This window comes from Oryctolagus cuniculus, chromosome 9 (genome assembly GCF_051225735.1).
Source record: "Oryctolagus cuniculus isolate XC-2025 breed Fujian yellow rabbit chromosome 9, ASM5122573v1, whole genome shotgun sequence".
Lineage (NCBI taxonomy): Eukaryota > Metazoa > Chordata > Mammalia > Lagomorpha > Leporidae > Oryctolagus > Oryctolagus cuniculus.
The window spans coordinates 90,532,103-90,557,753 of NC_142875.1; the positions used below are offsets into that span (position 1 = coordinate 90,532,103).

The window sequence follows — 25,651 nt, forward strand, 5'->3', positions numbered from 1 at the left end:
ACACACACGAAGGAAAAGGAGAAAAGGAGAAATCTATGTATGCTTTTATTCTTGACAGCTGAAGGCAACCATGCCCTCTTCTTCCCCAATACGTACACCTGTCACTTCACTGCCAGATTACTTCATTCCTCTCTCACAGACCTTTCCCTTGTACTCTAAAGGATAAAGTCCAAATTCCTTAGTCCAAAAATCAAGGTAAAAAATTCTTCCCCAACATATTTCTCCAGAAAGCTAACTTCAAGGAAGCTAATACCCCCAATAAATGGCATATATGCTAAATTCTGAAGAGGCCACTGCCTCTCCCATCTACCTCCCGTTGCTTATGTGCCCTCCCCCCCATGCCTCATTTCTTGTTTATTCCTACAAGTACCACCCAAATTTTAAGGTCTGGTGTGAACCGTATGTCTTCCAGGAAGACTTCACACCACTGTACACCACAGTGACTTCCTCTCGTTGGCATGTAGTTAACTCTCACTGTCTGTTACATGTGCCTGGCACTTAACACAAGCTCCTTTAGCAGAATCACCATTTGAGGCACTTCTCATGCAAGAAGCCTGTTGGTTATAATTTTTTTTTTATTTTTAAAGTTATTCATTCATTTGAAAGGCAGAGCCACAGAGAGGTCTTCCATCAGCTGATTCACTCCCCATTAGGCTGCAACAGCCGCAGCTGGGCTGATCCGAAGCTAGGAGCTTCTTCCAGGTCTCCCACGCAGGTGCAAGGGCCCAAGGATTTGGGCCATCCTTTCCTGCCTTCTCAGGCCACAGCAGAGAGCGGATGGGAAGTGGAGCAGCCAGGACTCAAACTGGAGAGCCTACATGGGATGCCAGCACCGCAGGCCAAGGACCCATCCACTAAGCCTAAGCACCGGTGCCTAGTTATAAACTCTTAACATCCCCAGCCACGCCTAGCACACAGCGGCAGCCTATCATTAGGCTCAGCAACGGTTAGTAATGTAGTAAAGAGCATCACCTGTTATCGTGAAGTTAATTGACTTTCATCTCAATGGTAGCTACTGATATGCGCCTCCACCACAGCTGAGCAAGTCCTTAACGTCCCTGGCTGACAGGTTTAGGGTTTCTGGCCCGGATGCAGAATGGAAAAGGGAGATCACTTCAGTACTGAGTGTTGTTTGCCGCTTGAGAAGTCCTCCACAATGTAAGTTTTATAATCCTGGAACTTGAATTTGAGTTAACTAGAAGTGTAAGGTGGTGACGCTTTGAGTAGAGAGCTGATAAGTAAACGACCTTTCCCAACCCCAAGACCGCCTCCTAGCAACAGAGACCTGGATAAAACCGAAAACAGCCCCACTCGCGCCAAAGCACCACCCACAGGCAACCTCAGGGCGGGCTCTACTCTCCGGGCACACTGATTGGCTAACTACAGCTGCTGGCCTCAGGTGATTGGTCGCAGCCACAAGGGCTTCTGGGACTGGCACGTGGCACCAACCTCACTTCTCGAAGAAGGCAAAGATGGCGGCAGAGGCCTCGACGGCTCGGCTCGCCCTGACCTCCTATCGGCAGGTGGGGAGGAAGAGTTGGCCTTGGGATGCCGCCGAAATCCAGTGCACACGGTGTGGAAGAAGTGTAATTTCCGGTGAGGAGCCCGAAAGAGGCACTGCATCCCGCCCCAGGCTGGCAGCCCACGTATGCCGGGAGCAAGGCCTGGGTGAGGGCTGGGGGCGGGGCAGGGCTTCCCTCAGCTGCCGCCAGGTGGCCGGAAAACGGCCTCTCAGGCCTGCTTAGAGTCACAGCCCACCCCAGGAGGTCCTCGGACAAACTCTGGGGTCGTTGGGGTGGCTTCCCTCCCCTTCAGGCCTTCTCACCCTCCCGCCATGTAGGCGTGGGGGCTTCTTTCCGCCTTCGGGGAACCCAGATTTGCTGATGTTAAGAGCATTCAAAATCCTCTCTAATAGCTCTTTTCAAATAATAGTGCATTGTTATTAACTGTAGTTACCCGTTTGTGGGAAAGAACATCAGAACTTACGCCTCCTTTCTTGACAGTCAAAAATTGAAACGGAAGAGTAGATATAGAAATTTAGCTTATTGTCTTGGGGTCAACAAGGAATGAAACAATTGGGGGGGGGGTGGGAGGGTGTAGTTTTTTTTTTTTTTTTTTGCTGGAGTAACAAATAGATTACAATTTAAAATTGTGGATTAAAACAAAAAATGGTGGAGTTTTGTTTGATTCAATTTGGGTTAAAGCACAGTTTAGAACAGTTCCTTTTGTGCAGCTTGTCGTTTTTAGTTTTGTGGAGGTATTTTTTGTTTTGGTTTTGGTCTATACATCGAGAAATACAATGCATTTTTCATCTACTCAAGTGAACTCAGGTTCAAATTATTTTAATAGAACTTTCCTTTGAGCACTGTGTTTCAGGCAGGCATGGATTGTTGACTCAGCTCTTGAAGCTACTGAGAAAGTCATCACTTGGTGAAACTGTTGAATGTTTATATTCTCGAAGTGAAAATCATTTGATCAGCTTTCCCTGATCTTTCGGAATGGACTTCTTTCAGGACATATGAACCTTTGTACAGAGAGTTGTGTTTTCAGTGGAAAGGCAGTTCTCCTACTTGTGGTTTTAATTACTGCTGCTACATAGAAAATCTGCATTTGAATTAAATAAGAATTACAAAGCACACAACCCTTTAAAATCAGTGGTTCTGGGGCTGGCATTTAGTCTGGTGAAGATGCCTCCTTGCCAAATTTGGTGTCTGCTAATGCAGAACCTGAGAGGCAGGGGTAATGGCTCAAGTGATTGGGATCCTGCCCCACATGTGAAAAACCAGGATTGAGTTCCCAGCTTCAAATGCAAACATTTGGGAAGTAAACCAGCAATTGGAAGCACTTTCATTTATAAAAAAATTTTTTTTTAAATCTTAATGGTGCTTCCATACATTTGTATTGCAATGCTTAGAAATACTCAATTGAAAAGATTGTGATTACTCATTTAGAATTGTGAAAGTGCTTTGTTATGCACCACAGGATTTTTTGATGTATACAATATCAGAAATTTTATTTAAAAAGAGTTTTTACTTCTTTGGTGATATCTCTGGGATTTATGTAGGACTTTAAAATTTATAGTAGTTGTATGCAAATTTCAGATATTTCAGGCAGCTGAAGAATTGTGAAGTTTCTTAAAAGTTAATACAATTATTTGGCCGGCGCCGCGGCTCAATAGGCTAATCCTCCACCTTGCGGCGCTGGCACACCGGGTTCTAGTCCTGGTCTGGGTGCCGGATTCTGTCCCGGTTGCCCCTCTTCCAGTCCAGCCCTCTGCTGTGGCCAGGGAGTGCAGTGGAGGATGGCCCAGGTGCTTGGGCCCTGCACCCCATGGGAGACCAGGATAAGTACCTGGCTCCTGCTATCGGATCAGCGCGGTGCGCCAGCCGTGGCAGCCATTGGAGGGTGAACCAACGGCAAAGGAAGACCTTTCTCTCTGTCTCTCACTGTCCACTCTGCCTGTAAAAAAAAAAAAAAAATTAATACACTTATTTAAATTCATCTAGAGCAAATCTTTTTGATAGCAAAAGATAACTGATTTTTAATCTGGTATATTTTTCTCTTTTTACTTATTTTCTTGCCCCCAAAAAAGGTTTTTTTAAATAACCTTTTGGGGTGGCATTGTGGCACAGTGGATTCAGCTGCCACTTGAGATGCCCACATCCCATATCAGCATACCTGAAATGAAGTCCCTTCTCCACTTCCAATCCAGCTTCCTATTAATGCACCTGGGAGACAGCAGATGCTAGCCCAAGTACTTGGGTTCCTGGCACCCATGTGACAGACATGGAATTCCTGGCTCCTGGTTTCAGTCTGGCCTGGCCCAGCCTCAGCTGTTGCCAGTATTTGGAGAGTGAACCTAAAAACATAGGGGAAGATTCATGCGCTCTTTCTCTCTCTCTGGCTCTCCTTCTCTACTGGTCTGCCTTCAGAATATTTTTTTAAAAGTCTAGCTGAAACAAATATGTTGTTGATATTAAACTTCAGATTCTACTTAAAGGACTTAAATCTTAATATTAGGTTTTCAATCAAGACTATAGTATTCCCTTTTGTAAATGCTAGGTTGTGAAAATGAGCTTTTCAAAAGAATTTGTTATTCATTTGAGAGATAGACACAACAGAGTATTTGGTCTCCCACATGGGTGGCAGGAACCCAATTACTTGAGCCAAGACTGCTGCCTCCTACATTGGCAGGAAGCTAGAGTCGGGAGCCAGAGCCAGAAGTGGAACTTAGATACTCCAGTGTAGCATGCCGGTGTCTTACCGGCTCTGTTAACTGCCTGTTCCTGTACAGATGACCTTTAGGTAGGTTGTGTGTATGACAGTAGTAGCATCTGGCTGCTGTCCTAGCTTCTGTCCTTTCCAGTGCTATATATTATTGTAAGAAAGCAATCTTACCAGTGTCTCATTTCAGCCCTCACTGACTCCAACTTCGGAAATTATAGGCGCCAGCACTGTGGCATAGCAGGTAAACCTGCCTTCTGAAGTGCCAGCACCACATATGGGCACCAGTTCGAGACCCAGCTGCTCTGCTTCCCATCCAGCTCTCTGCTATGGCCTGGGAAAGCAATAGAAGATGGCCCAAGCCCTTGGGCCCCTGCACTCACATGGGAGACCTGGAAGAAGTTCCAAGCTCCTGGCTTCAGATCATTCTAGCCCCAGCCTTTGCAGCCATTTTGGGAGTGAACAGCACTTGGAAGACCGCTCTCTCTACCTCTCTATAACTCTTACCTTTCAAATAAATAAATCTTAAAAAATGTGAAGTATAAACTAGTAGAGGGCAGTATGGTTCAACAGAAAGAACACTGGGCTTGGAAACAGAATTGGTAGAGACCAATTTATATGATATAGTTTCTCAAATGAACAAGGTGTTTTCTTAGCACTTTGGATATAGCATTCCCAGTTTCTTGGTTGTAGTATTTACAAAGAAAAACTGAAATATATCTGAACACTCTAGAAGATATGGTAAGCTCAAAGTTTTAGAATATATAAAAGTTATCTGGATTAATGCAAGCATTTTATTATATAGTTCTAATTTTTTTTCTTTATTTTTCTCCCTCTTCTGAGCTGTGTAGTTTCTCCTGAATTTTGTATCATAAGCCATTAATTTCTAACTCAACTAGGTATTTTTTCTAAACAAGAGAATCCTCTTTAGATTTTTCTCTTTGATACTGCCATTCTATACATTGTGGAAAGTTGAATTCATAATAGAATTTCATCAACAGGTCGCCACCACGAACTTCAGTGTGGTCACACTTTTTGTGAACTATGCTTATTAATAACTGAAGAATTCAGCACAATTATGTGCCCTGGTTGTGAGGTAAGTTTTATGATTTTTTCAGATTTAATATATCATAGCCTAATGTTAAAAGTAAGAATGTTAGAGAAAAAGCAAACTTACAGTTGGAAACTAACAACTTTATTTTTTGCTGCTGAAAAAACTTTCCATTTTACAACTGTTCAAAGTGAAGAAAAATAGACTAAAATCATGCATTTATTGCCTATATATTTTGACTGGAGACATAGATAGAAAATTTATTTTTATTTATTTATTTATTATCTATGGAGTATATTCCTTTCTAAACCTTATATTGTTTGTTCACACCAGTACCACACAAGAAAATTTCAAACTCTCCCTGTCCCTCAACCTTTGAGTGTCATCAAATTTTTTATTTTTTTTAAGATTTATTTATCTGAAAGTCAAAGCTACAGAGATGGAGAGAGAGGGAGAGAGAGAACCTTCCATCTGTTGGTTCACTCCCCAGACGACCATGATGGCAGGGCTGAGCCAGGAGCTTCTTCTGGTCTCCCCCATGGGTGCAGAGGCCCAATCACTTGGGCCATCTTCCTCTGCTTTTCCTAGGCCATTAGCAGGGAGCTGGATCAGTAGTGGAGCAGCCAGGATGCAAACCAGTGCCTGCCTGTATGGGATGTTGGCATTGCAGCTAGCAGCTTTACCTGCTAAGCCACAGTGCAGGCCCTGAGTGTAATTGAATTTATAGAAAGGTCATACTATGAAAAGGCAGGGAAGCCAAACAGCTGCCAAAATTAATATTTACTGCAGAAACACCTAAAAATAGAACAATTATACTAGAACTAAAATCTGTCAACTCATCAATTTGTTCTCTTTTTGAGAACAAATTAAAGATTTGAAATAAATTTTACTGGACATCCCTTCTATTTTCTACACATACAAGGGTAATTCAATTTATGTAGTAGTATGTTCCCAGAAAAATATCTTAATCTGTCAATTCTTATCACCTCTCCTGGAGAAACCAGCTGATGATTTGTGTCTGTTTTCTGTTGCAGTGAGGCAGACAATTGACAGGCACAAGTCTTACTTGTTGTGTTCTTGCTCTGTCAGCCTCACCTGACTGTAAGAACCGAATCTGGGTCATATAGAAGTTCTCTCCAAGCTTACAGATCATTAACACATTCCTTCATTATTTACATGTGGATTAACTGGTTTCAGTTTAAAGATGATAAAATACACATATATGTATTGTAACTTATGAAAGTTTGAATTATAATAAAGATGTACATATTAAAAGCTATCTTATTTTAGAATTTTATGTTTTACAAGTCATACCCTCTATTGTGGGTATCTCTTTTTGACCTGAGATTCCACAGTTGTGGCCGGCTCTGTTGTTAAGACAAAGGGAGCCCCCTTTTGTGGTTGCGGTAGATCCCTGACGCATTCAATCTGATGGTGAGTGAAGGAAAAGGAAAGGATCAGGTGACTGGAAGTGACCCTGCCAGTGTCCATCCTAGTCTAATATTGTTATCAAAAAAATATTTTTAGCAGTAATTTTTTGCTTTTGGGGGAAAGTGATGTTATGCTTAAAGGCCTTAAGTCACTGTACTTGAACTGTATTTAGGATTTTGGGTAATATCTACAAGAACACTTATAATGTGTTCACAAATAATGGCTTTGATTTTAGGGTTATGACAAATCTATTTTGTATCATCTTGACTAGTTTTAACTCTTTGGGAGATATGTGACCTGTCCCATATACCTTGTCCCACCCCATTAGCCCAGATAATTGTCCAGTGACTATATTGAGATCTTGCAGATGCACTGGTGAGCTAATCCCTATTTAAAGGAGTCCTTCAAGAAACCTTCCTAAAATTGTCACCACTCTTTTTAAGTTTCTATTTTACTAGCACCTAATATTTATGTGGAATAAGGTATAGAGAAGGCTGGCGCCATGGCTCACTAGGTTAGTCCTCTGCCTGCAGCGCTGGCACTGTGGGTTCTAGTCCCAGATGGGGTGCTGGTTCTGTCCAGGTTGCTCCTCTGCCAGTCCAGCTCTCTGCTGTGGCCCAGGAAGGCAGTGGAGGATGGCCCTAGTGCTTGGGCCCTGCACCTGCATGGGAGACCAGGAGGAAGCACCTGGCTCCTGGCTTTGGATCAGCACAGCGTGCCGGCTGCAGCGGCCATTTGTAGTGTGAACCAGCGGAAGGAAGACCTTTGTCTCTCTCTCTAACTCTGCCTGTCAAAAAAAAAAAAAAAAGGTATAGAGAAAATAGAAGAATCTAGTTTTAAGTAGTGGAAAGTTTGAATTGATAGATTATTTAGGGAATATAGTTTATTACTTTTGAATGTTGTATATGCTCTAAAATTTTCTAGATAATCACATTAGACTTACATTTATAATATGCCTATAATATTGAAGGCCTAGATAATGCTGTTTACTTCAAACTTAAGCCTAAAATGATTTTGTTTTATTTTAATAGCTATCCCTTTATTACTTCTAAGTTTGGTGACCATAGATTCTTTATTTTTCATGTTTGTATGGTTCCTAGTAACATACTTTCTCTGCTTTTGATTGATAGTAATGATTAGTGATCATTTTCTAATTTTGCATAGCAAAATATTTTATTCAAGAATAGGATCACACTTAGCTACTATTTTAGAAATAATGACATTGAGCTTTTGGACTTGAGTACAAAATATATCGGGCTATAAGGAAAGAATATACTGGGCCAGCGCCATGGCTCACTTGGTTAATCCTCCGCTGCCAGCATCCCATATGAGCACCGGGTTCTAGTCCCGGTTGCTCCTCTTCCAGTCCAGTTCTCTGCTGTGGCCCAGGAAGGCAGTGGAAGATGGCCCAAGTGCTTGGGCCCTGCACCCGCATGAGAGACCAGGAGGAAGCACCTGGCTCTTGGCTTCAGATCGGCACAGCTCCAGCCGTTAGCTGTTTTGGGGGCTGAACCAACAGAAGGAAGACCTTTCTCTGTCTCTCTCTCTCACTAACTCTGTCAAATAAATTTTTTAAAAATTTTTAACGTATACTAAAATCTCATGTGACTAGACACATTCAGTTGTCAACCAGAAGAAAGTAGAAATAACTGTATAATCTTGGATAAAGAAGCCTTGTTAAATATATCATTGAAGTCAGAAACCATAGAAGAAATACTTGTTAAATTTTTTTAAGGGAAAATGCTTATTGGGGGAAACCCGACAGGAGGGAAGGGGTAAAGAAGGAAAAGAGGGAGAAGGAGGGCATAGAGAGATCTAGAGACAGAGATCAGGAGACAGAGAGAAAAAGAACAATACTTGTTAAATTTGACCACATTTTTTCATTTATAAGCAACAAAAAACTACCCCTATAAATAAAATTTAAATGATAGGCAATGGGGGAAAAAGAAAACTCTTACTATAGTGAGTTATAAGAATAAATGGTTTTGGGGTCAGTGCCATGGTGCACCAGGTTAAAACCATGGCCTGCAGCATCCCATATAGGCACCAGTACAAGTCTCGGCTGTTCTACTTCCTGTCCAGCTCCCTGCTAATGCACAGAGGATAGCCCAAGTGCTTGGGCCCCTGTACCCATGTGAAGAACACAGATGAAGCTCCTGGCTTTAGCCTGGCCCAGCCCTGGCCTTTGTGGCCATTTGGGGAGTAAACCAGCAGATGGAAGATGTCTTTGTCTTTCCTTTTCTCTCTCGGTAACTCTACCTTTCAAATAAATCTTTAAAAAAGAAAGGAATAAAGAATACCCTTTTCCCTAAAAAGATGTACATTTACTTAATGGGAGAATGTAACTTTTAGTAGTCTGCTTTATTTCTCTAAGCAACAAAGCAACATTCACCTAATTCATGAAAGTCATCTACATTACTTTAATAACTGCATAATAAACCATTGTACATAAGTGCTGTAATTTTCTTTTTACTGCGAAACATTTAGGTGGTTTTCAAATTTTTTTTCTAATTTTGTGTAATTTCTCAAATCCACCCCCACCCCCCAAAAAAATCCTATCAGCAAGGTCTATAATTTCTAGATCCAAAAAAATCCGTGTTTAGATTTGTCATATTTATTTTAGTGCTTGGCAGTTTGATAGCAAGAACTGTTTTTAATTGCAGTTCCCTCTCTAACAGTGAAATTGAGCAATTTTTCATACATACATTTGAGTATATTGACAGGTCTCAAACTTCACCTGTTTTCCTTTTGAGTTATCTTTTTTCTGACTTGTAAGAATGTGAGAAGTTATTAACTCTTTGTCCTGTGAAGCTATTTTCTTAGTCTTTCACTTTTGATTTTATTAAATTTAGCTTATTGGTTCATAGCTTCTAGATTTTCTTTGACTACACAGCAGATCTTCCTATCTCAACACTACATATTCACAGATATTTTGTGGTTTTTTTTTTTTTGAAGATTTATTTATGTTTTACTTGAGAGTCAGAATTACACAGAAAGAGGAGAGGCAGAGAGAGAGAGGTCTTCCATCCGATGGTTTACTCCCCAATTGGCCGCAACGGCCGGAGCTGCTCCAATCCGAAGCCAGGAGTTTCTTCCAGGTCTCCCACGCAGGTGCAGGGGCCCAAGGACTTGGACCATCCTCCACTGCTATCCCAGGCCATAGCAGAGAGCTGGATTGGAAAATACACAGATATTTTAATGATTGTGTATTTAAAGGCATATAATCTTTTTATAATGTATTTTATATGAAATGAATGTATAACTATTCAGAATGATAAGCTGACTTTCCACACCGTTTATAATCCTTCTTCCATTTATAATCTTTATTCCACCTATATTTTATATTAAGTTCCTGTAGATAGGTAGATTCATTTCAAAGCCTTATTCATTTATTTTACCAGTATCAAGTTTTATTACAGAGCTTTATGATAGTCTTATGTGGTAAATCGATAAATATACTGAATCATGTTAAAGTGGGTTTTTTTTTGTCATTATACAATGTATCTTGCTGTATGAACTTCAGAATTGTATTAATTTTTGTTTTTTTTTTTTTTTTGACAGGCAGAGTGGACAGTGAGAGAGAGAGACAGAGAGAAAGGTCTTCCTTTGCCGTTGGTTCACCCTCCAATGGCCGCCGCGGCTGGCGCGCTGCGGCCAGCGCACCGCGCTGATCCGATGGCAGGAGCCAGGAGCCAGGTGCTTTTCCTGGTCTCCCATGGGGTGCAGGGCCCAAGCACCTGGGCCATCCTCCACTGCACTCCCGGGCCACAGCAGAGAGCTGGCCTGGAAGAGGGGCAACCGGGACAGAATCCGGCGCCCCAACCGGGACTAGAACCCGGTGTGCCGGCGCTGCTAGGCGGAGGATTAGCCTAGTGAGCTGCGGCGCCGGCCCTGAATTGTATTAATTTTATGTTAGGTGAATTTTAGGATGTTAAGGCTTTGTCTTTGGGAACGTGGCATGATGCCCATTTATTCAGTTCTTTTTTTATGACCTCCAACAAACTCTTTAACAGTTTATATTTCTCTTGTTAAATTTATTACTATTTTACAATTTTGAATGTTGTAAAATGTTTAAATTTTTGCAATGTTGCAAGTAGTCTTTTAGGATTGTAGAATGACATATTTTAGTTAGCTGAATGTCCTGTTTAGTAGTTGCCAAATTACTGACACTTTTCCAAAAATCTAAACAGAGTAAAAAGCATTATGTAAGTACAGCTTTCCCTTGATTTAAAGGGTGTTTCAGGATCCTTACGTTTATTATTAATTTTAGCTGCCAGTGAAACACATATACATGGTTGCTTGGTTTCTAGATAATGGGAATTTATTGAATGACTTTGTGCTTTTTTTTTAATATTTTGTACTTAGGTTGCTACAACTATAAATATGAAACAAGGACACTACCCAATGGATGAATGTATTAAAGGAGATTCTTTAATGGGAAAATTGCAACCTAAAATGTATGTTATGTGTATACTTAGTATTTAAACTTCCGTGTATTTCTGAAATAATTTACAATTATAAAATGTCATTTTTAGATCTATGTTTGTAGAGTGCTGTTTCTATAAGTTCATATTGTATCTTAACTGTTAGCAAAATGGAGACTCCAACTCCTGAAGAAGCAGCATTAGTTTTTACTTAAAGTGGAGAAAACAAGGATTAGTACATCAAGCAAAAAAGGTTGATAGTACAATAATTCTTGGTGCTAGATGAGAAGGAGTTATAGAAAAAAAATTTCAGTTGATTCTTAAGAGCGGTTACAAATACAGTGTGGAGAACTTTGGGAAGAAATGTTAAGAATTTTTTTTTTTAAAGTATTTTACTTCTTTGAAATGCAGAGAGAAAGAAACAGACCCAGAGAGAGCTCCCAGCTGCCAGTTCACCTCCCAAATGGCTGTAACCGCCAAAGCCAGGAGCCTGGAACTAAATCCAGGTCTCCCATGTGGTGTGTAGGGTCCCAAGTACTTGAGTCAACACCTGCTATTTCCCAACATGGATATTAGCAGGAACCTGGGATTGGGGGTAGATTCAGGACTCAAACTCAGGCACTCTGATATGGGGTGTGAACATTGCAAGTACCGTCTTAACCACTATGCCAAACTCTTACCTAAGAAGTGGTTTGAAAAATGATTTATAGAAGGAAAAATAGTAATTTGGGAATTCTCTTAATTTTTCCATTGTTCTGTGAGAGTTGACAAATACATACTTCTATTAATAAATGTTCTTTTGAATTAGTAAAAGGTTTAAAAACACCCAAACTAAAGACTATATTACTTGTTATTCACTTAATTGTTCACATGTCTCCCCTGCTAGTCTAAAAGCCTCTCTATGGGCATGGGCCACAGTTTATTCTTCTGTGTCCCTGGTGTGGGACATAAGAATAAAGGTGCAATAAGTGTTAGATGAAGAAACACAGTATTTTTACATTTTGTATAGTTTTTCTGAAGTCATATCTCAGTCTTACCCAAGTTTACATTTTTTTTAAAGATTTTTATTATCTAATTGTATTCTTATCTAGATACATGTAATATCTAATAGGATTGAAAAGTAAAATTTCAGCTTTCGCAGTAAAAGAATCTAACCCAAAAGGTACTCAGATTTGCTACAAATTACTGGGTTTTTCTCTACATTATAGTCCCCATCTCAAGAATGCTTATGTTATAAACTACTGTTCCCTCATTTAAGTACAGTTTAGCTTTAAATAGCTGTATGTTTTTAAATTGTATCTTTTGATTCATAATGTATTTTTGACTACTTTGTTTATGTTTTGAAACAGGAATTATATAATGGATGTTGCAAGGCTGATACATTCACATATTTTCAAGAATTACCATTCACTTTTCATAGAATATTGAAAAGTTATTTGGCATAATATATCTCTCTGTAATAGCAATATTTCTTTTTTTTTTTCTTTTTTTTTTTTTTTTTTTTTTTTTTTTTTTTTTTGACAGGCAGAGTGGACAGTGAGAGAGAGAGACAGAGATAAAGGTCGTCTTTTGCCGTTGGTTCACCCTCCAATGGCCACCGCGGCTGGCGCGCTGCGGCCGGTGCACCACGCTGATCCAATGGCAGGAGCCAGGTGCTTATCCTGGTCTCCCATGGGGTGCAGGGCCCAAGCACTTGGGCCATCCTCCACTGCACTCCCGGGCCACAGCAGAGAGCTGGCCTGGAAGAAGGGCAAGGGGGACTTAATCCTGCGCCCCGACGGGCACTAGAACCCGGTGTGCCGGTGCCGCAAGGCGGAGGATTAGCCTAGTGAGCCGCGGCGCTGGCCAGTAAGAGTAATATTTCAGCATCATAGTTTCTTCCACACAGTTTAAGCTTATACTTAAGCAAACACTAAATGTTTCTTGTGTGCTAGCCAGTCTAAGATAAAGATAAAAATGACTAAAAACTCTGGCTTCCACAGACAAGAGAAAGCAAGTAATTTTTTCTTTGTGATTAAATTGGTTAAAGTTACTACTTCTTGTAAATTTTCCAGACTTATAAGTATACTTTTTTTTTTTTTTTTTTTTTTTTTTGACAGGCAGAGTGGACAGTGAGAGAGAGAGACAGAGAGAGAAAGGTCTTCCTTTTTTGCCGTTGGTTCACCCTCCAATGGCCGCCGCTGCAGCCGGCGCACCGCGCTGATCCTGGCAGGAGCCAGGAGCCAGGTGCTTTTCCTGGTCTCCCATGGGGTGCAGGGCCCAAGCACCTGGGCCATCCTCCACTGCACTCCCTGGCCATAGCAGAGAGCTGGCCTGGAAGAGAGGCAACCGGGACAGAATCCGGCGCCCCAACCGGGACTCGAACCCGGTGTGCCGGCGCCGCAAGGTGGAGGATTAGCCTATTGAGCCACGGCGCCGGCTCAATAAGTATACTTTTTAATAGCTGATTTTGTGTATATAAAACTTTAATGATGAACTTAAGATACTTTAGCAATTATCAACATCTCTACCAAAAAAAAAAAAAAAAACAGGTAAAGAGAGATTAATAGTTAATCACAATGTAAATTTAGAGATATTCTTCTTAGGCATTTAAGAAGCTGAATTCTTTAAAAACAAAGTTTAAATGAAAGTATATTTACTCATAATTTCTGTCTCCTCACTCAGATAAATAATCGAGAACCTACTGTGTTCTTATAAGTCATTATATGAGGCCGGCGCCGCGGCTCACTAGGCTAATCCTCCGCCTAGCGGCGCCGGCACACCGGGTTCTAGTCCCGGTCGGGGCACCGGATTCTGTCCCGGTTGCCCCTCTTCCAGGCCAGCCCTCTGCTGTGGCCAGGGAGTGCAGTGGAGGATGGCCCAGGTGCTTGGGCCCTGCACCCCATGGGAGACCAGGAAAAGCACCTGGCTCCTGGCTCCTGCCATCGGATCAGCGCGGTGCGCCGGTCGCAGCGCGCCGGCCGCGGCGGCCATTGGAGGGTGAACCAACGGCAAAGGAAGACCTTTCTCTCTGCCTCTCTCTCTCTCACTGTCCACTCTGCCTGTCAAAAAAAAAAAAAAAAAAAAAAAAAAATAAGTCATTATATGGATTATTTTTGAAAAAGGTAAAAAAATCACAATAGAAGGTTAATGTCCCATCAATGTTGGTATTTAAAATAATATCCTTGACATTTTTCAGGATAAAGAATTGTTCTCATGACTTTAAAAGGACTGCTGATCAGCTGACTTTTGGTATTGGGGTACAGCATTCAGCCTCCATATGCAGGACTCTTTTGAACTCATCAGCTGTAATGTTGGTATGAAAAATATTATAAATACAAGGAAAGCGAATATTTGACTTCATCTGCAATAGCTTAACCTTTTATCAGGATTCTTAATAGATTCTTTTGGAAGCTTAAAAGTAACAGACATAAACTTTCCTCAGATATCTTGTTTTATTATATACTTAAACAATTCACTTTTTTCCTAAGGTAGCCATTCTACCCTTGAAGAATTCTGGTTCAGAGTTCTAGATATTTACTTGTATATATTATCTTCTCTGAAACTAGTGAATTCAGATTCTGTGAAACTTACATAAAGTACAGGTTTCTAAATTCTTGTTTTAAAGATTTATTTTGAAAGAGCTACAGAGAGGCAGAGAGAGAGAAAGAGACAGACAGGGAAAGTCTTCCATCCACTCACTGTTCACTCCTCAAATGGCCACAACGGCTAGAGCTGAGCAGATCCAAAGCCAGGAGCTTCTTCCAGGTCTCCCAGTCAGGTGCAGGGGCCCAAGGACTTGGGCCATCTTCCACTGCTTTCCCAGACCATAGCAGAGAGCTGGATTGAAAGTGGAGCAGTCAGGACTCGAACCAGTGTCCCTATGGGATGCCAGCACTGCAGGCGGCAGCTTTACCCACCTTGCCACAGCACTGGCCCCAAGTTTCTAAATTCTAAGTGTGATTTTCCAGTTATTTTAATGGTGACAAAAGGCCTAACTGCATCAATAACTGTTTTTGTTGAGGGTTGAATTTTACATATTATCACTACTATATAACTTTAAATATTTTTTCAGCTTAAATTTGGAAATACAACAAATTCCCAGGTACTGTGAAATGAAGTGCTAAATCTTTTTATTAAAGTCATTAATGAGCCAGGAAGGAGTGCACTTCATCTTGCTGACTTTTGCTTCAAGTTACATCTTAACAAAGCCAAATTATAATCTTTTTTTCTTAAGATTGATTTATTTACTTGAATGGCAGAGTTACAGAGTGAGAGTGAAACAGAGATCTTCCATCAGCTGGTTACCCCTCAGATGACCTCAATGTCCAGGGCTAAACCAGGCCCAAGCCAGGAGCTTCATCTTGGTCTCCCACATGAATGCAGGGGTCCAAGGAGTTGGACCGTCTTCTGCTGCTTTCCCAGGCACATGAGCAGGGAGCTGGATCGGAAGTAGGGCAACCAGGACTTGAACTGGCAACTATATAGTATTCTAGCCTGCAGGTGGCAGCTTTACCCACTACTCCATAGTGCCAGCCCCCAAATTATAATCTTTTTTCAGACACTGTTTATAATCCTTGTATGTATACATTTATTGGCATGATAAGTTGTTCAGGATGGTTTTAAGTTGAGAAATGGTTACAGGGCATTAATCTCATTTTTTTTTTTAAAAAAAGTATCTTCATGTTATCCTAACCAAAATTCTAAAATCTTAATGGTGTTTATCTTGGAATAAACAGGAATATAAGTGTTGCTACTTAGTTTTAGGTTTCTGTAGTGAATCTATTGCTTTTGTAAACAAATGCTAGTTTGAAGTTTTTGCAACTATAATGTATCAAAGCATCTATTTTATAATTATGTGTGGTTCCTGTCCCTTTTTAGGAGACTAAAACTACTGAAGAAATTGATGAAGCATTGAAGATAGCAGGATATAATTCTGAACAATTAAGTACTGCCGTAAAAGTAAGCATTTTGAATTATTCTGTCAAAAAGTGTAGTGTGACCTTTTTAAATGTAACACATTATCACTAAGGTTAGTGCCTATTAGCACTGAGTTGTTAGACATGATAATTTTATAATAGAGAAGCACACAAAAGAATGGAAAACTACTCCATGGCCCACCAGGATTTGCGTTGTAGCATTATTGTGCTGAGAACCTATGACTTCTACCTGTTGGCTGAATTTTTATCCTAGCAGCATCACAGATAATCTTTTCAACATTTGTTTATTACTTGACTGAACCTTCCAACTGAATTTTATTCTCTGTCCTCCATGCTTTACCCACCCCCTGCATCAAAAAAAAAAAAAAAAAAAAAAAGACTTACTATTGTGGTGACAAGATTCAAGCTGTTTTTTTTTAAAAAAGATGTATTTATTTATTTGAAAGAGTTACAGAGAAGGAGAGGCAGAGGAAGAGAGGGAGATATCTTCCATCCACTGGTTCACTCCCCAAGTGGCCACAACAGCTGGAGCTGAGCCACACCGAAGCCAGGAGCCAAGAGCTTCTTCGAGATCTCCCATGTGGATGCAGGGGCCCAATTGGGCTGTCTGCTGCTGCTTTCCTAGGCACATTAACAGGAAGTTGGATTGGAAGTGGAGCAGTGGGGACTTGAACCAGGTCCATAGGGAATGCTAGCACTGCAGGTGGTGCCTTTACCTGCTATCCCATGGCGCCAGCCCTAAGAGAAAAGTTCTTAAGCACCCAGCAACAAATTTAAAAACAAGGAGTTTAAAAAGTTAGTTGATTTATATCATGGCTGCTGCTTTGCACAGAAGGACAGGACATTTTGGACTGGCTAAAAGTCACTATGAAAAGTTAGATTTCACAAGAGGAATGAGAGATATGATGAATGTATCAAGATGTAAGACTGTGAGAAAGGAAAAGCATTGAGAGGCATGTATTTTGCACAGTAGTTAAGACAACTCTTGGAGTACCTGCTTCCTGTTATCAGAGTCCCTGGGTTTGAGTCCTGTCTATACTTCCAATCCAACTTCTTACTAATGTGTACCCTGGGAGGCAGCAGTGATGGCTCAAGTGTGTGGGCTTGTGCCACCCACATGTGATACTCAGATTGAGTTCCCAGCTCCTGACTTCAGCCTGGTCCAGCCCTGGCTGTTGAAAACATTTGAGAAGTGAACTAACATACAGAAGATCTCTTTCCCTTCTTCCATATTTCAAATAAATAAAAATGTTTTTACTGAGAAAAGGGGGAAATTAAATGACACCTGTTTTGAGAAGCAATTATAAGATTATAAGTACTAATACGATAGAGAAGAGCAAATTTGATGAACTGAGGATTAGGAATTAAGTGTCTGAATGCAGGAAGCACAGTTCAACTCAAGCCAACCTACCTTATGCCCCTAATATTAATATCTTTTTCAGTGAAAAGTACATTCACTCCATTCCAGCATCAATGCTAAGACCACAATTTCATCTAAAGCTGTGGGTGAGACTTGGGCTATGATTCTTCTGAGACAAAATTTCTCTCCAGCTTTGAGCCTATGAATCCAGACAAGTCATCTGCTTCTAAAGGGCATTACAAAAGGAAGAAATTGGGGGAAAAGTAACAGGGAGAAGAGTCATGGATCCTAAGCAAAAGTTTTTAAAACTGTTTAACAGTAGAAATATGTGGAATAACTACCATTTCAAGTTTCTAGGTTGTGATTTGGGGGGGGGGGGGGGGATTCTGCCAGAAAGAAATTGAGCTGTCCAAAATAACTCATTTCCTGTAATGAATAAAAAGTTTAGAAAACTTGCCAGTTGGTTTTTTTAGTTCATTTTCCCAAATTAGTACAAAATGACAAGATGTGGTCTTGATGACAAATACCAGGATTTAAAGTTAAATCTTGTGACTTAATTTATTATAATCTAATCACATATATGGAATTTTGAAGTCTAAAAAATTACTTTGAAAACTCAGTTGATACTGTGCAGTGGTGCAGTAGATTAATCCTCTGCCTGTGGTGCCAACATCCCATGTGGGCACCCATTCTAGTCCTGGCTGCTCCTCTTCTAATCCAGCTCTCTGCTATGGCCTGGGAAAGCAGTAGAAGATGGCTCAAATGCTTGGGCCCCTGCACCTACATGGGAGACCCAGAAGATGATCCTGGCTCCTACCTTCAAATCGATTCAACTCCAGCCGTTGCGGCCATTTGGGGAGTGAACCAGCGGGGTGGAAGGCTTCTCTCTGTCTCTCCCTCTCACTTTCTGTAACTCTACCTCTCAAATAAAATCTTTTAAAAAAAATTAAGTTGACAGGGTTGGTGCTGTACTATAGCAGGTAAAGCCACCATCTGCAGTGCTAGGATCCCATATGAACTCTGGTTCATGTCCCTGCCGCTCTACTTCGGATCCAGCTCCCTACACCTAGGAAAGCAGCTGAAGATGGCCCAAGTACTAGGCCCTGTGCACCCACGTGAGAGACCTGAAAGAAGCTCCTGGTTTTAGCCTGGCCTAGCCCTGGCCATTGCAGCCATTTGGGGTTGTGAACCAGCAGATGGATCCCTCTCTTCTGTTTCCCTCCCCCTCTCCCTCCCCCTTTCTCTGTCACTCTGCCTTTCAAATAAATAAATACATCTTTAAAAAATAAAATTGACAATACAACCTCTTTTTATAAAGATTTATTTACTTAAAAGAGAGAGAATGATATTATGAGAGAATGAATGTCAATCTGGTTCACTCCCCAAAAGGCACAAACAGCCAGGGCTGAGCTAGGCAGAAGCTAGGATCCAGGAACTCCATCCTAGTCTCCCATGTGGGTGATAGGAGCCCAAGGACCTGAGCCACCTACTATGGCCATTCCAGCTGCATTAGCAAGGAGCTGGTACAGAAGTGAAAAAGCTGGAACTGGAACCAGCACTGTGATATGGGATATTTGCATTGCAAGCTGCAGGTGAACCCTCAATGCCACAGCCTCAAACCTTGACCATATGACTTCTACAAAATAAATATACCAAATTAAGTTTTTATGTTGGTTTCCCCAGGTACTTGAACACATACAGAATCAAGCAAAAGAGGAGACAGACAGTCTCATGCAGGTTATGGAGAAACAATTTGATCAACTTTTTGCTTCTCTTGTTTCCAGGTAATAAATAGATTAAAAATAGAAACATGATAAAACTGAAATATTTCATATTAACTTGTAATTATATTCATCTTGGAGAGTCAGTTACTCTTATTAAGCATTTTTAAATATATAGTAGTGACACTTGGTAATTCTGTGTTTAACTTTTTGAGGAGCCACCAAACTGCTTTCCACAGTGACTACATGCACTGTTTTACTTTCTCACCAGTAATATACAGGATTTCTAGTTTCCCCACATCTCATCAATGCTTGATGAAGTGATGTCTCATTGTGATTTTTATTTAAAATGTCATTAGCATCTCCCTAATGACTGTTCGTGTTAAGCATTATTTACAATGTGTATATATCTTCGATATCTATCTTTGTCCATTTATTGTTTGTTGAATGTTGGAGTGTTTAAAAATATATTCTCAATATTAAATCCTTACCAGATATATTACCTGAAAATATTACCCCTTATTCTTTGGGTTGTCTTTTCACTTTTTTGATAATGATTTCCATAAGGGTTTTTAAATGTATGAAATCTGATTTATTGTTTCTATTGTTGCTTGTGCTTTTGATGTCATATCCAAGAAATATTTGCCAAATCCAAAATCAGGCTTCCACATACTTTTTCTTCTAAGTGTGTTACAGTTTTAATTCTTACATTTAGATCTTTGATCCAATTTTATTAATTTGTGTATATGTGATGACAAAGTAAGGGTCTGACTTCATTCTTTTGAATTGTGTATCCAGTTTTCCTAGGACCATTTGTTGAAAGTTCTCCTTTCCTCGTCAAAAATTAGCTATATATATATATATATAGGCTTATTTCTGGGTTTTCTGTTTGATACCAATAGCCTATACAGGGGGTCTTCAAAAGGTTAATGGCAAATGGCAAATGCATATCATGAAAATAGTATTCATGATTTTCAAAAAAAAAATTGTACTTACATCAACCTATCTTGTAATTCGATTTTTCCACAAATGTTTTGAAGTCCTTATGCAAGTATCATACTGTTTTGATAACTATCTTTGAAATCATAATAATTGAGTTCTCCAACTTTGTTTTTGTTTTTGGTTTTTTTTTGTTTTTTTTTTTTTTTGACAGGCAGAGTGGACAGAGAGAGACAGAGAGAAAGGTCTTCCTTTGCTGTTGGTTCACCCTCCAATGGCCGCCGTAGCCGGCGCACCGCACTGATCCAATGGCAGGAGCCAGGTGCTTCTCCTGGTCTCCCATGGGGTGCAGGGCCCAAGCATTTGGGCCATCCTCCACTGCACTCCCTGGCCACAGCAGAGAGCTGGATTGGAAGAAGGGCAACCGGGACAGAATCCGGCGCCCCGACCGGGACTAGAACCCGGTGTGCCGGTGCCGCAAGGCGGAGGATTAGCCTAGTGAGCTGCGGCGCTGGCCCTTTTTTTAAAAAAAATTTTTTTGTAAGGCAGAGCTATAGAAAGGGTGAGATGGAGATCTTCAGTCTGCCGGTTTGCTCCTCAAATGGCTGGAGCCAGGCCAGGCCAAAGCCAAGAGGCAGGCATTCTGTCTGAATCTCCCACATGAATAGGAAGGGTCCATGTGTTTGAAGCATGATTTGCTATGTTTCCAGTCACATTAGTAAAAAGCTGGATTGGAAACAGAGCAGCTGGAACTCGAACCTGCACTCCATTATGGTATACAGACAACTTAGCCCACTGAGCCACCATACTGGCCCCATGTCCTTCTTGAAGATTGTCTTGGCTGTACAGCATGTCCTAAAAGTCCCTGTGACTTTTAGGATGGATTTTTCTGTTTGTACAGAAAATCTGCAATTTTGTTAGAATTGCATTGAATTATAGCTCGCTTTGGGTAGAATTGATATCTTAACAATTCTAAGTCTTCCTGTCTGTGAAAACGAAATGTTTTTCTGTTAGATCTTATTCAACATATTGGAATAATTTTGTGTAGTTTTCAATGTATAAGTCTATCATGGCCTTAATTAACTTTATCCTTAAATATAATACTTTTTTTCTTAAATATATTACTTTTTTAAAAAATAAATTTACATTCTGATGGACTGGAGGAATGTTCTGCAGACTGGCTTCTTATGCTATACCTTTAAAAAAAAAAAAAAGATGTATTTATCTGAAAGGCAGAGAGGTCTTCCTTCATTCCCCAGATGCCACAACGGCCGGAACTGAGCGAATCCAATCCGAAGCCAGGTCTCCCACACAGGTGCAGAGGCCCAAGCACTTGGGCCATCCTCTGTTGCTTTCATAGGCTTATTAGCAGGGAGCTAGATTGGAAATGGAGCAGCCAGGACTCAAATCAGTGACTGTATGGGATGTTAGCAATGCAGACAGCAGCTTAACCCACTGTGCCACAGTGTCAGTGCCCCATATATTTTAATTATGGAATTAGATCAATTTACTTTCAAGATTATTAATAAGTAATCACTTAGCCCTGCCATTTTTCCTTTAAAATTTCTTTTGTTTTGAGTATCCTTTCTTTATTCCTAGTAGGTTTCATACTTTCACTTTCTTTCATGATGGTTACCTATCTTTATTTCTGTATGTAATGCATCAAGTATCATTTGTAAGGCTAGTGGGTGGTGATGAATCCATTCAGTTTCTACTTGTGTTGGCAAGGCTTTTATTTCACCTTCATTTATGAAAGAGCTTTGCTGGGTAAGGTATTCTAGGTGGGAAGCTTTTTTCTTTCAGAAGCTGGATTATCCCTTTTTATCTTCTTCTGGCTTGTAAGGTTTCTTCTGAGAAATCCACTGTCTAATGAGATTTCCTTTAAAAATGACCTGACACTTTTCTCTTGCAAGTTTTAGAATTTTCTTTGTGTTGCTTATTATAGGTTGGGTAGGACTTGTGTCCCCAAAACTAACGCAAGTGTTAAAACTCCATCTTTATTATTTATTTATTTATTCAAGAGGTAGAGTTACAGACAGTGAGAGGGAAATACAAACAGAAAGATCTTCAATCTGCTGGTTCACTCCCCAAATAGCTGCAATGGCTGGAGCTGGGCCGATCCAAAGGAGCTTTCTCTGGGTCTCCCATGCAGGTGCAGGGGCCCAAGAGCTTGAGCCATCTTCTGCTTTCCCAGGCTATAGCAGAAAGCTGGTTGGAAGAGGAGCAGCCGAGTCTAGAACTGGTGCCCATATGAGATGCCCGCACTGCAGGTGGAGGATTAACCTACTGCGCCACAGCACTGGTCCCTTTGATGTCTTAATGTTAAAGATTGATAGATTGGAGCCGTTGCTGTGGTGTAGTGAGTAAAGCTGCAGCCTGCAGTGCCAGCATCCCATGTGGGCGCTAATTGGAGTCCTGGCTGTTCTACTTCCTATCCAGCTCTCTTCTATGGCCTGGGAAAGCAGCGAAAGATGGCTCAAATCCTTGGGCCCCTGCACCCATGTGGGAGACCCAGAAGTTGTTCCTGGCTCCTTGCTTCAGATCAGCACAGCTGTGGCTGTTATGGCCAATTGGAGAGTGAACTAGCAGATGGAAGCCCACAGATGGAAGACTCTCAAATAATAAATTTGAAATAAATTTGAAGACTTTCAAATAATAAATCTTTCCAAAAAATGATTTTTAAGGATTGAGACTTTATCTAATTGTGGCAACAGAGAAGTGGGTCTTACAGGAGGTCTTTAGGTCACTGAGAACATGCCCTGAGAGGATAGTTCTCATGAGAGGGTTGATTATTTGAGCTCAAGCTCTGCCTAGCTGTTCTCTCTATCCTGATTTACTAGGTGATCGTTCCTCTACACCTGCTCTGCCATGGCCAGCCTCCACCAGACACCAACCACTGGAGCTGCCCAATCCTGAACTGTACCCTCCAAACTATAAGCTGAAGTAAACCTTTCCTTTCCTAAGAAACTCCTCTAGGGTGTTTTAGTTAAAGTAACAAAAAGTGGTTTCAGAAGTTCATTGTAGTGAGGTTCGTTTCTGATCATTTTTATTTAGGGTTCTGTGAGCTTTCTGTATTTAGTGGTCTGTGTTTTCTCCAAATTGGAGAAGTTTTCAGTTATTTTATTGAGTAGGTTTTCTAAGCCCTTTTTTTCCCAATCCATAATGTACTCCTAAGATGAATATGGACATATTTGATGGTATCCCAAATAATGGTTTTGCTTTTTAATTTTTTCTTTTAAAAAATTTTTTGTCTGACTGATACATTTCAAAACGCTTGTCTTCAAGATCAGTTATTTTGGGGCCAGTGTTGTGTCACAGTGGATTAAACTGCCACTTGGGACACTGGCATCCTATATCAGGCAATTTGAGTGTCGAGCACTTTGCACCTGATCAAGCTTCCTGATGTTGCACCTGGGAAAGCACCAGAAGATGGCTCAAGTACATGGGCCCTTATAACCCATGAAAACTAGGATGAAGTTCCTGTCTCCTGGCTTTGGCCTGGCCCAGACATGGCTCTTGTAGCCATTTAGGGAGTGAACCAGCAGATGAAAGATGTAATCTCACTCTTTTACTCTGCCATTCAAATAAATAACTAAATCTTTAAAAAAAAAAAAATCAGATAGTCTTTATTCTGCTTGATCCAATTTGTTAAGGCTTTCAGTGCTGTTATAGTATTTGTCTTATTTCATCATTGCTAATATTTTGGTTCTTTCTCAGTATGTCTTTGCTGAATTTCTTAATGTCATCTAGTGATTTCCTAATTTTGTTTAACTCTTTGTATTCTCTTTGGCTGTTACAGTCTCTTTTGAATTATTAGACATTTCATCAATCTCCCTTTCTTCATGGTCCTGTACTAAAGCATTGTTCCTTTTGGGGTATCATTTGCCTTGTTCATATTGTCTGCATTTCTACATACTTTTTGCACATCTGGAGGATCAATTGTTTGTTAGGCATAGGGGATAGTTTTTGTGTATTGAAGGCTTTTTCCCAAAGACGTGCCTTAGGGATGTTTGGTAGCGTATTTTGGCTTTGATCCTTTTTATTTATTTAAGGTATACTAATGTCATGTGTTCCACATATACAGATTTAGAACATAGTGATACTTTCAACTCTATCCTTTCTCCTCCTTCCTCTCCTATTCCTGCTCTCAGTTTTTACAATGATCTGCTTGAGTTTACCTAACATGCATAATATTAACCCTAAGTAAAGAGTTCAACAAATGATAAGAAAAAACACTGTTCCTAAACAGTAGAGACAAGGGCTGTAAACAATCATCAAAACTCAAAATGTCAGTTTCCCTTCTATACATTACATATTTTGTACCTTAGTTACCACAGATTGGGGAAAACATATGGTATTTGTCTTTTTGGGATGGTTTCCAGTTGCATCCCTTTTGTTTCCATATCTTAGCTATGGTGAATGGAGCTGCAATAAAAATGGGGGTACAGATAACTCTTTCATATGTTGATTTCATTTCCCTTGGATAAATTCCTAGGAGTGGAGTTTCTTGGTCATATGGTAGATTATTTTCAGATTTCTGAGGTATCTCCATACTGTCTTCCACAGTGGCTGGACCAGTTTACATTCCCATCAACAGTGGATTAGGGTATCTGTTGCCCCACACCCTCGCCAGCATTAATTGTTTGATTTTTGTATGAGAGCAATTCTAACTGGAGTGAGGTGAGACATGATTGTGATTTTTATTTGCATTTCCTTGATGGCTAGTGATGCTGAGCATCTTTTCTTGTCTGGCCATTGAACAGACATTTGAAAAATGTTTATTCAGGTCTTTTGCCCAGTTTTTAACTGGATTGTTTGCTTATTGTCGAGTTTCTTGAGCTCTTTATAGATTCTGGATATTAATCCTTTCTCAGTTGTATAGTTTGAAGATATTTGCTCCCATTCTGTTAGTTGCCTTTTTACTTTGCAGAGTGTTTCCTTGCAGTACAGAGGCTTCTCAACTTGATGTAATCCCATTTGTCTATATTGGCATTAATTGCCTGTGCTACTGGGGTCTTTTCCCAGAAGTCTTTGCCTATGCCAGTGTCTTACAGAGTTTCCCCAGTGTTCTTCTATAGTAATTTGATGATACCAGGTCATAGATTTAAATCCTTGATCCATTTTGAATTGATTTTTGTATAATATGTAAGGCAGTGGTCTTATTTCATACTTTGGCAGAGATCCAGTTTTCCCAGCACCATTTGTTGAAGAGACTGTTCTTTCTCCAGTGATTGATTTTAACTCCTTTGTCAAAGATAAGTTTGTTGTAGGTGTGTTGGTTGATTTGTGGAGTTCCTGTTCTGTTCCATCGGTTAACATGTCTATTTTTGTGCCAGTACCAGGCTATTTTGATTAAAACAGGTCTTCAAATCTGGTATTTTGATGCCTGCAGCTTTGTGGGGTTTTTTTTTGGGGGGTGGGTGGGGACAGACAGAGTGGACAGAGAGAGAGAGAGAAAGGTCTTCCTTTGCTGTTGGTTCACCTCCCAATGGCCACTGCAGCCGGCGCACTGCGCTGATCCGAAGCCAGGAGCCAGGTACTTATCCTGGTCTCCCATGTGGGTGCAGGGCCAAGCACCTGGG

General features: G+C 40.6%; 1 protein-coding gene across 6 annotated transcripts in view; it reads left to right on the plus strand.

Annotated features, from left to right (window-relative positions):
- Window positions 1-474: 474 nt before the first annotated feature.
- RNF17 (ring finger protein 17) overlaps window positions 475-25,651 on the plus strand; it is a 117,524-nt gene continuing 92,347 nt past the window's right edge. For 3 of the 6 annotated variants that reach the window (XM_089304335.1, XM_089304336.1, XM_089304338.1), the window contains exons 1-6: window positions 1,167-1,668; window positions 5,226-5,320; window positions 11,072-11,163; window positions 14,309-14,426; window positions 15,991-16,071; window positions 19,093-19,193. In XM_089304335.1, coding sequence (XP_089160461.1) covers window positions 1,473-1,668; window positions 5,226-5,320; window positions 11,072-11,163; window positions 14,309-14,426; window positions 15,991-16,071; window positions 19,093-19,193 — 683 coding nt within the window. In that variant the 5' untranslated portion in view covers window positions 1,167-1,472. The other 3 variants (XM_051850672.3, XM_008259960.5, XM_089304337.1) reach the window with 2 other exon arrangements.